Raw genomic sequence first — 13,959 nt, forward strand, 5'->3', positions numbered from 1 at the left:
CTTTGAAACCCTCCCCTAAAAACAGTACAAAAATGGAATTTGAAAAAGTAACACCTTGCCAAAAGTACAGTCAGCTTTCTCACCTCTTCTTGGAGCAGCGTGATTTAAGTATCACATTTAAATGCTGGATTCCTTCCTTTCATCTTCTCGCGCGGTGGGGATGAGACACAGGTGGCAGTGTGGCCCCAAGCACTGAATTCTTACGATGCAGCCCAGGGGCCTTTGAGCGCTGAGCTCTCCAGCTCCTCCTGGCTCTGCATGAATCGCTGCTTTCTCAGGCATCCCAGGCTGGCAAGTCCGCAGACCAGGGCTACATCCCAGCTCCGCCTCCCGCCTGCTCTGGTGAGACGATGAGGGAATGCTGGGGAAGGCGGCATGGTGCCCAGGGGCTAAGGACACAGGCTCCGGAGACAGGCCAAGCAGAAATCCATGCCCCAGAACCCGCACGCACATACCCCTTTGAACTTCTTGGATGTTCAGGAAGAGATGATGAAGACAATTCAGAACAGATGTGGGAACATTGGTCTGGGCTCAGAAAACCCAGTTGCTCTGCTGGGCTGGCCTCTAAGCTGCTGTGTGGTCTTGAGGAAGTCAACATGAAGAGCTGGTCCCTGGGGGACGAGAGGATAGCAGAGAAACTCTGAGTGAGTGCATACGGGTGCGTGTGTGTGCACATGTGTATGTGCGTGTGTGTGCACATGTGTATGTGTGCATGTGTGTGTGGCTTTGGCATGATTAAAACTCTTGGGGGAGAGGCAGACTCTGCGTGACTGTGATGGACCGCACCAAAGACGACTCTTGTGGCTTTTTCACTTTTGGTCTTGACAAATTTCAGATAGCGTCCACTGTCATGAGACAGGCTGTCCAGTGGTTGATCTATCCCATGATCTTCCCGCACCTGGCACATACATTTGTAAAAAGGACAAAGGCAGGTGTTGGACTTGCCAAGAGCGGAGGGCGGCAGCCTCCGGATGGAGGGCCCGTGCACACAAAGGCTGCAGAAACTCTCTGTGCAGCTTCATGACTTTAGAATCTTGTAAAAATTCATTGGCAGGCTTTCTGTTAGGTTATACTAATTAGAAACCTATATTTAAGCTACGGAGTGGCCAAGGAGGGACGAGACTCACCTGCCAAGGGCCCGGAGATGTTGTGGTTTGGCGCAAGGATTTGTGACAGAGGAAGGGGGTTTGTTGAGCCAGGGCCAGGGGTGGACCACGGCTAACAGAGGAGGGCCCAGCTGTAAGAGATTAGCAGAAAACGAGTGGGCTGCAACCCACTGGCACCAAGGGAAGGTTCATTGAGACCCCGTGGACCTTTATTCCAGGCCCAAAGGACATCCTCTTCTCATTGTTTTGACCAAGTTAGACAGGTGTGCCCAGCCGTACCTTCTCCTCTGCAGGCAGAGAGAAAGCCTGGGCAAGGAGGAATTTTGCCAACCTCTCACTTCACCACCCTCATCTGGGGTCCAGGCCTTAAATCCCACCAGCGCCATCTGTGTCAGTAAGACCACCAGGGTAGCAAAGAAGGTCTTGCAGAACTGAGAGGAGCTTCCTGCATCTTAAATAAAGTACAGAGCAGGTTGGGCTCTATACCAGGGTTTCTCCAAGTTCTCAAACTTTTGCATGCATCGGAATCATCCGGAGGGCTTGTTAAAACCCAGCTTGCTGGGCCCCGCCCCCAGGGTTTCAGATTCAGAAGGTCTGGCGGATTCAGTAGGACCTAAGAGTTTGCATTTCTCACAGCTCCACAGGTGATGTTAGGGCTCTGGGGCCCATGCTGTGGGAGCCTCTGCTCTATGGGGCAGAAGGAAACCCATGAAGTGGACCCCAAGGGCAACACCAGGGAAAGGCCAGAGACTAAGTTCCCGGGGGCTGGCAGCCAGCTGGACGCTGGTGAGGTCCTGGGTCCACAGCTGTGGCTCCTTGAAGTGTGTTGTTGTTTCTCCTGGGCTTCAGCTCAAGTGTCACCTCCTGTCACTCTTGACCACGTTTACATTCTCTATATCACTAACCTGTACAGAGTTGCATTTCCCTCTAAGTTGCTTATGTGTCTATCATCTACTTTATCCCACGACATCCAAGTTTCTTGGGGACAGTGGCTCTGTCTTGTCACCATTGAATCCCCAGCTCCCAGAACAATATCTGGTCCATGGCTGACACAATACCCCTTTGTGTATCGGTGGCCTTAGCCATCCTAGGGAAGCAAACTGAACTCTTGGCACCTGGAGCGGGTGGTATGGGAAAGGTGGGCTTGGCCATGTCGCTGACCCTGATCTGCTCCTGGGTCCTTAGCGGGCGGGTTCTGCAAAGTCTCAGCAATGCGTGTGGCCATAGGAGAGGCCATAGCAGGTAGCTCTCAATTCTCCACTGTCATTTCCCATGAGCCTTCAGGCGTCTGGACGGTACAAAGAGGCAAGTAAATGGGGACGTGATGGAAATGATGGCCCTGTCCTGGGGGTTCTTAATAGTGACAAGAGGGGCTTCCCTGGTGGCGCAGTGGTTGAGAATCTGCCTGCTAATGCAGGGGACACGGGTTCGAGCCCTGGTCTGGGAAGATCCCACATGCCACGGAGCAGCTGGGCCCGTGAGCCACAACTACTGAGCCTGCGCGTCTGGGGCCTGTGCCCCGCGACGGGAGGGGCCGCGATAGTGAAAGGCCCGCGCACCGCGATGAAGAGCGGTCCCCGCACCGCGGTGAAGAGTGGCCCCCACTTGCCTCAACTAGAGAAAGCCCTCGCATGAACCGAAGACCCAACACAGCCAAAAATAAAATAAATAAATAAATAAATAAAGTAGCTATAAAAAAGAAAAGTGCTTTAAAAAAAAAAAAAAAAAATAGTGACAAGAGCTCCGACTCCTTGGCGCTGATTGTGTTTCTGAGCTCTGTTCTCTGGGCGGCAAGGTATCTGGTGGCCTCCTCCCGCTTTGAGGAGGTCCCTGGTCCTCAGGAATCCTGCCCCTATTAGAGAGGCAGGGGCTGTAGAGATGGCCCAGGATGCAGCCGGACTGCACGGATCCTTCACGTGGGGCTAGTTGTTGGAGGATGGCTGCTATTTGACCATGAATAGAAGGGCCCGGATGGGGCCGAGGATTCTTAGGATACTGGTGAGCTCGGCCTTGCTTTCAATAGGCCGTGAAGGCCTGGGCGCTACCCTCCTGCCCACAGAGAGTAACTCTTGGGACATGGCCCAGGTTGCTGTGGGCTGACTGGCTGGAGTGGAAGGTTGCCATGGTAACATAATCTATCTACCCTCTCCTGGGGGTTTGGAGGATGGAGTCCTTTCCAGATCGTGAAGATCCTGGGATGGATGGGGGATTCTGCAATCTCGGGAAAGGTTGTGACAACAGGGGTGATAGATGTCAAAACTCCTCTGTCTCTTCCTTTGAGCCGTCAGATGTCAGGATTGACCAAAGAGAGGAATTAAATGAAGACATGACAGAAATGATCCCTTTTCTAGCTTCTCTTTCTCTGTATGTTTTTTGGCCACTGCAACCTTGAGGTGTCCTGGGATGTGTTGTCTCTCAGAGCTGACCACAGAAGCACCCCCTTCTCAGTTGCTGAGGCAAGAAGAGCAGGGTTGTATTGGTTTCTTATTGTCACTGTAAAAAACCCCCGCCCACTTGGTGGCTTAAAACCACACACACTTATTCTCCTCTAGTTCTGAAGGGCACAAGTCTAAAATCAGTTTCCCTGGGCTAAGGTCAAGTTATGAGCAGGGCCACGTCCCCTCCAGAGTCCTTCCTTGCTTTTCCAGCCCCCAGAGCTGCATTGCTGGCATTCCATGGCTTGTGACTTCTTCCATCTTCGAAGCCAGCAGTGTAGCGCTTTGTTTCAGTGTCACGTCCTCACTGTCTGTAGTCAACTCTCCCCCTGCCTCCCTGTGCTATGGACGTGTGATCACGTCTATGTCCCACCCGGCTCACCCAGGATGGTCTCCCCACCTCAAGATCCCCAACTTAATCCCATCTTCAAAGTCCCTTTAGCCACGTAAGGCCACAGTCACAGATTCTAGGGATCACGACGTGGACAACTTTAGGGGTCATTACTCAGCCCACCATACAGGCCTTGTCAGGGCCTTGGTGCCTCCTCCCCAGTGGCAGGTATGTCAGCAGACATACCAGCTCACCAGCCTCAGAACCCCTTCCTCAGTGGCTTCCCAGAGCTGGTCCCCCAGGCCCCAGGAGTCTGGGCCACAGTCGCTGTTCCTGGAAGACCAAGAAATAAATGTGGAGAGGCTCCTGTGACCATCACAGTTGAAAAGGCCACACCAGAGGCTGCAGTTGAAGGTGGCGTGCAGACAGAGGGGCCGCACAGCGGAGCTGCACAGATCTGAGGTGGGCACTAGCTGCTCTGAGATGAATACCTGTGAGAACTGGGGCCAAAGGGGGCTCTCCAAACCTGGAGCCCCAGGTCTCCCTGCCTTTGCTAAGGGGAGTGCGGGCAAGGCCATGCTTCCCTGTCCCCTGCTGTGTCTGTGCCCTGCTTCTGGGGTCACCAGGCAGAGGACCAAACAGGGCTGCTCCACCAGCCTCCCTCCAGCTGGGGCCTGGCAGTGGATGTACAATGGCCTTGCACAAGGGTACACACACACACACACACACACACACACACACACATTGCACCAGCCCCAGACGACCCAGGCAGGGTCATTAGGCTGAAAACTGGCCAAGGCCCTCACTCACAATGTGGCACAGCCTAGACCCGTGTAATTGATTTGGGGGCCATCTTCCCCAGCCTTCAGAGTCTGAACTATTTCCAACATTTTCACCCCAGCAGTCCAGGCCTGAAGCACACATTCTTTGTGTTTCCTTGTTTATTCATTTGTTTGACAAGTGGTTTTTAGGGGAAGTTAGGAGGAGGGGAGGGGCCTGCTGGAACTGTGTATCAATCTGTGTGTGTGTGTCTCTAAGGACACAAATTACAGTAGAAATTCAGTTTCACTAAATGTAACCTGGATTGGATCCCAGAACAGAAAAAGGACATTGGTGGAAAAACTGGTGAAATCTGAATAAAGTCTAGAATTTAGTTAATAGTAATGTACCAATGTTAACCTCTCAGTTTTGACAACTGTACCACAGTTATGTAAGATGTGAACATCAGGGGAGACTGGGTGTGGGGTGTTCGGGAACACTCCGTACTAACTTTGCAACTTTTCCATAAATCTAAAATTATTCCTCCCCAAAAGTTTATTAAAAATATTCAGTTCCAAAGTTTTACAACCCAGTACAATATACTGATTTGGAGGTTTAACTACCAAATCCACTATTCAGTTCAATGTTTATTTTTTTATTGAGGTATAACATACATAGAGTGAGGTACACAAATCTTGTGTTCACAGGTTGTTGAGTTTTTTTTTTTTTTAATAAATTTATTTATTTATTTATTTTTGGCTGCATTGGGTCTTCGTTGCTGCACGTGGGCTTTCTCTAGTTGTGGCGAGCAGGGGCTACTCTTTGTTGCAGTGTGCAGTCTTCTCATTGCAATGGCTTCTCTTTGTTGCAGAGCATGGGCTCTAGGCACACAGGCTTCAGTAGTTGTGGCACGCGGGCTCAGTAGTTGTGGTTCGCGGGCTCTAGAGCGCAGGCTCAGTAGTTGTGGTGCACGGGCTTAGTTGCTCCGCATGTGCCAGTGCTTCTTGATCTTTATGTTCACTGGAATAACTTGAGGAGTTTTTGAAAAAATACCTGTGTTTGGGCATCAGCATAATTTAAGAGCTCCCCAGGGAATTTGTTTTTTTTAAATTTCAACATCACTGATTTCTGTTCTTTTTTAAAAATATTTTATTTATTTACTTATTTTCCTTATTTTTTTTTGTTTTTGGCTGCGTCGGGTCTTAGTTGTGGCACACAGGATCTTTCATTGAGGCACGTGGGCTTCTCTCTAGTTGTGGCCTGCAGGTTTTTCTCTCTCTAGTTGTGGCACGTGGGCCCCTGAGTGTGTGGGCTCAGTAGTTGTGGCATGCGAGCTCTCTTGTTGAGGCGCACGAGCTCAATAGTTCTGGTGCGCAGGCTTAGTTGCCCCCCAGCATGTGGAATCTTAGTTCCCTGACCAGGGATCGAACACGCATCCCCTGCATTGGAAGGCGGATTCTTTCCCACCAGACCACCAGGGAAGTCCCTCCCCAGGGAATCCTAATAAGCAGTTGGATTTGAGACCCACTGACCTCTGTGAAAGGAGAGAGTTTAAGAGAGTGAAGCTTTGCTTGGCAGTAGCCAGATGCCTTATCTTATTCCTGCTTCATCTCAAGACCTTAGCAGATGATTGACTCTTCCAGGATAATCAACAGAGGTCAACCCTGGCACAGTTTTTAGTGGGTCTTTCCCTCTTAAACCTCTGGTGTGCCTGGTACAGTCCTGGTTAATGCCCATTGTCTTGGTATAACTATTAATAGCATCATCCTTTCCCTCTCAAAAGTGTCCCAGTTGGGATACTACACTATAGGGCTGCCCCCACCCCTTAAACTTCTTGAGGGTGCCCTGCCCCTGGCTTGCAAGCCCTCATACTCACCCTCCTAATCTGGCCTCAGCCCCCCACTTACAGCTCCCTTTGTAGGGTTTGGAAGCCACCAGGAGGGCATCCCCCAGACAGAGGGGCCTAACTTTCCATCCCAGCAATGACCAGGCCCTAATTCCTCATCCTTCCAGCTGGATTTCTTAAAATCCTACACAGAGAAGCAGTAGCAGGAGGCCAGTGCGGGAACCACACCCAGAACTAAAGCCACATCTCCAGCTCCCCACACTGCGAACAACCCATCTAACCACTGCCTGGCCCCACGGAGACATGGCTCAGCCGTAAGAACCCACGGCCGCTGTCATTGATCCCCCGTCATCAAACGGTTAGACTGCTCTCATCAATAAAAGAGCTGATTAGAGGGGTTCTGATGGGGGCGGAGCACAAGTCCACTCTACCACAGGGACAAATGACAAAGGCCCCTGAAGACCCCGGAGGTCAGACAAGAGCCAGCCTCCTCCACCCAGGAGGGGCCCTCTCTCAGGTTGTCACCTCAGGACAACCTGGGAGTAGCCTTCTCCTGCTCCTTCTCCACGGCAAGGACTATACAACACAGAACCCCCTCCCTTCTTAGCCTCCACACGGTGACATACATGTCACCCCAAAGACTGAGTGCCCCAGAGCAGCTCTGTGCCACAGGCGCACATCCAACAGCCCACCCCCTCCCTCCCTCTCCATTCTTCTGAATTACCTGATTCATTGGAATTTCGCTCCTACCTTTAGCCACATCACCTATAGAAGAATAACTTATGATGACTGTAGTGGGTAGAGTGGTGGCCCCCAAAGATATATCCATGTCCTAACCCCAGAGCCTATGAATGTGACATTATTTGGAAAAGAGTCTTTGCAAATGTAATTAACTGAAGGATTATCCTAGATCACCCTGGATTATCCAGGTGGGCACTAAATCCAATGACAAGTGTCCTTAAAAGATACAGAAGAGAAAGCAGGGAGGAAGGAAGAGAAAGCCATGAGAAGATGGAGGCAGACATGAAAGTGATGCAGCCACGAGCCAAGGGAGGCCTGGGGCCACCAGAAGCTGGAAGAGGCCAGGAAGCACTCTCCCCTAGAGCCTTGGGAGGGAGCACAGCCCTTTGAACACCTTGATTTTGGACTTCTAGCCTCCAGAACTGTGAGAGAGTAAATTTCTGTTGTTTTAAGCCACTAAATTGGTGGTACTTTGTTACAGCAGCCCTGGGAAACTAACACAACGACGTAAGCCAGCTTACTTTTTCTCGCCTCTGCCTTACCTCCCTGCAGGGCCGTTCCCCATGCTCCCTGCTCTGAGGCATTGAGGACACGCACAGAGACATGGACAGACAGACAGACACACACAAACATACGCACACACACACAAACATACGCACATACACACAAACATACGCACACATCTTTGCTAATTTACAGCTTTGCCCCAGCCTTTGCCCAGGAACGTGATGAGCATTTGCTAAGAAGAAATGGGCTGGACTAGATAATTTATCAAGACCTGCAGAAAACCTGGGCTGGGGAAAGCAGGCAGGCTGAACCAAGGGGCTCCAGGAGGCCAGGTTCCTTCAGTTTCTGGGCTGCAAATAGAAGCCTCTGGGAACGCTGAGACAGCGCAGGCGGAAAGGAGCCCAGAGACAGACTCGCACTTGCACACCTTCGACGAAGGGAACAGAGAAGCAGCCTCCCAGGTCCAGAGGCACCGGGAGGAAGGAAGCCGCCAGCCTCTCAGTGGGGAGAGCCCTCTTGCACAGTACACAGTGGGCTCACTGCAGCAAAAATTCAGCTGGGAAGGCCTGTTTCGGGGTGAACATGACGAAGACGATCTCCTTGTAATCATCCGATTCTTACAGACACCCAAACCGGGGTGACCCATTGGGGTCGGCGCCCATTCTCTGGAGGTCTGAGTAAGCGCAGCTGCCCGGGGCCAGCAGGGTGGGCTCCGACCAGGCCAAGGGCGCGGGGGGCTGCCAGTTGAGGTACACGCCCAGGTTGGCTCTCCCCCGTGGGTCAGTCGGGTGCGTGTAGAGCAGCCACTGGTCTGGGGATTCTGATCCCGCACGGGGGCTGGGGAAGCCAATGATGCTCCCTTGGCAGCCGTGGGGAGGCTCCACGAGCTTCTGCCCTGCCTGGGTCTCCCCGAAATCGAGCCCGTCGTTGGCGCTCTGGACCTGGACCCTGGCTCGGAGGGGGCTTCTCGCATTCAGGTACACAACCCTCCGTTTCACATCCCCAACTTGGGCCACCTGGCACTCCAGGGTGTCCCGGGCCACGAATTTCCCTCTCGCCCACATGTTCCCGTGGTCATGGCTGACCAGGCAGAAGGAGGAAGAGGAAGGCGCCTGCAGGGAGGGACAGTTGCAGTAAGCGTAGGCTGGCACCACCAGGCTCTGCGTCGGGCTGTGCAGCTGCAGACAGGGTCCCGGGCCCACCGCGAAAGTGGCCCAGTCCTTGTGGGCCGGGCCAATGACGGAGTCCGTGAGGTCCCTGACGGGGCTCCAGGACCTCCCGTGGTCGGTGCTGGTGACCTGGCACAGCCGTGTCACGTTGACCCTGGTGTGGAGCTGGTGGTGCTCAGACACCTGCCCAGGGATGGCAGTGAAGAAGAGGAAAACGGTCCCTGTCTTCTCATCGTACAGGGGGCTTGGGTTCATGGAGCGGTGGCCCTCCATCTGGGCTTGGGCCACCGCCTCCTGTGCGGGCCACCGCCTCCTGTGCACGCCACCGCAAGTGAGGAGAGAAGGAGAAGCACAGCTTGGAAATGGCCAGTGACAGTGACAGAGGCTGCACTCTGGGGGGCGGTGTGGGGTTAGGATCAAGGGTCATGGAGGAGAACGCTTGGTCCAGTGCTCATTCACCCTCACAACACCTCCCAGAGCTCCGCCTCACTCCCTCCGAGACAGCCCAACCCCACCCGATCCCACCAACATACATCCAGGGCACCTATGATGTACTAGACCTCAAGTACAAAGATGATTCAGGCACCAGCCATTCGCAGCTCCATCCTGGCTCCTTCAACTTACCAGCTCAGTCCAGCTTCCCATTCTTGAAAAGTAAAGCCCTGGTAATAACTACAATATTCTGCCTGTGTGTGACAGAATATGACAATCGCCTCCCACCTTCTATACACCATCCTCTATTAATGTGGCCTAGGAGGGGGCAGCACCATGTTGCTAGGACTCACCGTGAGCTTCCATAGTCCCCGGGCGTATGTCATAGATGCTGCAGCTCTGCTGTCTATCCCTGTTCATTAATAGCTATCCCCCAGTGAGTGTTTCTCAGGACAGACACCGTGCCAAGAGTCTAATGTCCATAGTCTCATCTAACCCTAACCTCTAACTCCTGGCGGACAGGTATTACGATGTCCATCTTACATCTATAGAGTGAGAGGCTTAGATAAGGTAGATGAGCTGCCCAAGGCCGTACTTCTGGTAAGCAGTAGAACCAGGACTTGAACCCAGGTCCATCTGCTTCAAACCCATGCTGTAAACAACTACAAGGACATAATGACCACAAAGTAAAGATATTAAACCCTTCATATGTGAAAAGCCAGCCTTGGGTGTCTTCATCAGAATTACTTGATCTACATGCTGGAACTTCAGGTTGCAAGCAATCACTCCAACAACCCACCCCAGGTTAATTTTACTCAAAGGATCAACTCCCTCCCAGTTATGTGATGCTGAACTAGTCCTCCCTCAGGTTCTCAAGGATGTAGAGAAACCTTTCCAAAATCAGTTTCCCTGACTGACTTGTACTAAAACAGATGCAGCTAGGCCAGCCGGACTTGTTCAGGGTGAACCCATGTGAGATCCGGGCGATCACTTGGGGATACCTTCTCTGTCCCATCCTTGATGGTCCCCTGGGTCGCTCTGTCCCCCAGACCTCAGCCATCTAAGGATGAGCTGGTCCCCATATTCCCGGCAGAGCAATCACAGCCACTTGCTGCCTTACCCGGACCTGGGGGGTGGACACGTCGTAGCTTCCCTTGCGCAGGACAATTAGCTTCGCGTGCTCATTCTTCTTGCTTGTCCGCCCTTCCGCAAAGGCCAGCAGGGTCTTTGTGAGGCAGGTAGAGCAGAGCGGGGATCCTGCAGGCATGGGCTCCCAACTGGAACACTCTCTCCCTCTGCAGGATGGGGCAGGATGCCACGGGGCTTGAAGGAGGGCACGGGAAGAGGAGATGAGTCCCCTGTAGTCACGTCCTGAGAGGGGGCCAGAGCCGCCCTCCGGGGCAGGTGGAGCTCACCTCACAGGCGAGCTGACTGATGCTGGGTGGCCTGTCCTCCTCCCACACAGGGTTCATCCCCCTTTATTGCACTCCAGGCCCCTGTTTACTGACCCTCACATGCCTCCCACGGAGTTTGGCAACACCTCTGTCCCTGAGATGTTAGGAGCGGGTATTTGGAAAAGAGTGTTTTGTGTTGTATTTTTCTTACAGGTTGACAAACCTCCTCATAACAGATTTGTGATAACCTGCAACTGTTTTTGGCAAACCCATCAATCAAACACCGAGCCCCGGGTGGGGTGGGAGGGCCTGCCGAGTGACATTCTGCAGCTGTCCAACTGCCAGAAAATGACACATGGGCGCTTTTTATAACTCCAGAGCCCTAGAAATTTGTCTTAGAAAAAAAAAAAAAAAAGGGTAGTGCGGGGTAGTGGGGGAAAACCTTGATTCTTAAGGTTCTCCTCCCCAGGCTGCCTGAGGCTAAGGCCCAGCTGTGCCCCACGTGTGGGATCCACCCCTGAGGCAGGGACAGGGCGATGGGAATGGAACAGGGAGGCCCTGGGTGACAGGGCTCACCCAGACTCAGAGGATCCTCCAGAGCTACGAGAAAATAAAAATGAAAAATAAGCATTTGGCCCAAAAGGGTGGCAAGGGCTGGAGATAACTTGGTGACCGTGCATGACAGTGGACTCCGTGCTGGGCCACCTGGGTCCCCTTCAGGGGGCTGAAAAGAACGTCCTCCTCCTGGTCATACCCCAGAAAGCACTGTATCTGAAGACTGGCCTGGCCAGAATATAAAGACCCGGTGCCCTTGTCCTAACTCAGATGCTCTGAAGGGTCCCAGCACCAGGGCTCCCTGTGGGCTCAGCTGAGGCCTCCCTGGGGCTCGCGGCCCAGCTTCTCCTTCTGCCCCTCCCACCACCCTCCCTTCCTTTGCACAGCACTGACCCCAGGAGACTCCCCTACAAACCACCTGTGTCAGAGCCTGCCTCCTGGGGAGCCCCACCTCCAACGCAAGTTTGGGGAGGGAAAGTAGAAAGCAGGGTGAGCCCTAAGAGTCACACAGCTTCTCCTCTGTACACCCTTTCCAACTGCTTGCATTTTCCCTACCATGTACGTATATTATCTATTTAAAACTTAATTTAACATTTTTGAGAAAGAAATGTAATCTATCAGTATTTTACTCAATCCATTATGAATATTATTGTTTGGACAATGTAAAAATATGTGATTGCCTAAACATGGGTGGAAGAACTAAGTCTTCATGATAAAATCTAGACCTGCAAAGGGCAGTCCAAGAAAACAGGGCTTGGAAGACATAACAGTAGCTAAGTTGACATTTTGTTATGAAAGATATATTAAAAATAGAAATAAAAATCTGGGAGAAAGGTGCAGTTCAACAGTGTCCTCTAGAAACTTGATCAAGGGTTTGTTTAAGCTCTTGGGTATTTACCTAGGAGTAGAAATGCTGGGTCATATGGTAATTCTATATTTAACTTTTTTTTTTTTTTAACTTTTTGAGGAACTACCAGACTCTTTCCACATCAGCTGCACCATTTACTTTCCTACAAGCAATGTATTAAGGTTCTAATCCCTCCACATCCTCATCAACACTGGTTATTGTGTCTTTTTTGATAATAGCCAAGCCAGTGGGTGTGAAGTGCTATCTGACTGTGGTTTTGATTGGCATTTGGTACAATGATGACTAATGATGTGGAGCATCTTTGCATGTGCTTATTGGCCATTGGAGCTGGACTTTAGCTTGGAGGTAATGGGAAGATTTCAAACTCCTTTAAGGCAAGGGAGTGGTGATCTCACTTGATGAACTTTTGAGGAAGTCTCTCTTTTGGCTTCAGGGTACAAGGGGACAGGAGAGTCTGTTGCAATTTTCCAGGTGAGATAAAATAAAAGCCTGGGTGGAGCGGAGACAGTGACTGCTGAAAGAGGTGCTCAGCTCTTAGAGATGGGAAGCAGTAAAATTAATAGGGCTGGGAGCGCAAATTAGGGAGGAGTTGAGAATGTCCCAGTTTAAAATAGGCTGAATTGATTTCCACAGCGTCTGTGACTATTTTCTGGATTCCTCTTTTAGACTCTAATCTCCTTCAGGATGGGGAGAAATTTATTCATTCGTATTGCAAAAATTTATCGTGTTCTTACCTTGTGCATTGCATTGTTCTAGGAACTTGGGATGCTTTGTGAATAAACAGAGATCCCTGGCCTTGTGGAGTTTGTGTTCTAATGGGGATGGGTGGGGTTACTATTATTGCCCCAAACCAAATAGTGGTCACTAGGCCTGGGACCTGTCCGAGCACCTGACAAGGATGGCCTTATTTGACCTCACAAATGCCCACAAATGCCCTGCTCTGTAAAACCTGTGAGGCTGACAATGATTCCCCTGCGGAAGAAATGCTGGCCTGGAGCAGGAGAGCTGTGGACACACGCGAACCCCACCCCCTCTGGGCTGCTAGTGTAAGTACTCGTCATGTGTGTATTTAGAACCAAAGCCGGCACAGGACGGGGGGTGGGGAAGGAAAAGGGGCCCTCAGTGTCCGCTTAAGGACTGTTCTCTATCCTCAGCAACTCAGCGCTGGCCCAAAGTCGCACACCCATCAGCAGCACCAATCCCCAAATGTCTTCATAATAATAACAGCAAACACTTAAGTGGCTCTTACAAAGTGCTGGACACTCTTTAAATACCCTACAATACTTTTTAAAATGTTTTGTAAATTGTATTTACAAACTGTATTATTTATAATACAAATTACAAATACTTATTCATTTAATCCCCACGACACCCCCGTGATGTAGACACTATTATTATCCCATTGTACAGATGAGAGAACTGAGTTCACCTAACCCTTCAGTGTCCAAGCTGGAGCTAAAAAACACTTCTAACCCCGTGCAATACTGCCTCCGAGAGGAGTTCTGGAAAATGCCATCTTCCTGAACCTCATTACATTTCCAGTGATGCTTTGACACCACGTGTAAGTAGCTGGCCCACTGGACCCAGCTCTGGCTCCAAACTGGCAGCGGCCTCAGACTGGCTTAGTGGAAAGAGAACTGAATTAGGAGTCAAAAACTTCGAACTCTGGTCCTAGTTCCATTCCTAACAGGTGTGTACCTTTGGGTAAAAACCCACCTCCCTGGGTTGTGTCTCCCCACCTGGCAAGAAGGGAGCTATAGGGGTTGCCATGCTGGCTCCTCCATCTCCAGGGAGGGGGCTGAGCTGGGACCCGAGT

At 51.4% G+C, this 13,959-nt stretch overlaps 1 protein-coding gene across 1 annotated transcript; it reads right to left on the minus strand.

Moving 5' to 3' along the window:
• Positions 1-6,858: 6,858 nt before the first annotated feature.
• On the minus strand, positions 6,859-10,658 carry NEU2 (neuraminidase 2). Its single transcript, XM_082395611.1, has 2 exons — positions 10,435-10,658; positions 6,859-9,188 (listed from the first exon to the last, which is right to left on the minus strand). Exons 1-2 carry the CDS (start codon positions 10,591-10,593, stop codon positions 8,343-8,345), a joined length of 1,005 nt encoding a protein of 334 aa, XP_082251737.1. The 5' UTR covers positions 10,594-10,658; the 3' UTR covers positions 6,859-8,342.
• Between the last annotated feature and the right edge of the window lie 3,301 nt (positions 10,659-13,959).

Source organism: Balaenoptera borealis (assembly GCF_965194805.1).
Source record: "Balaenoptera borealis genome assembly, chromosome: 6".
In the NCBI taxonomy this organism is placed as follows: Eukaryota; Metazoa; Chordata; class Mammalia; order Artiodactyla; family Balaenopteridae; genus Balaenoptera; species Balaenoptera borealis.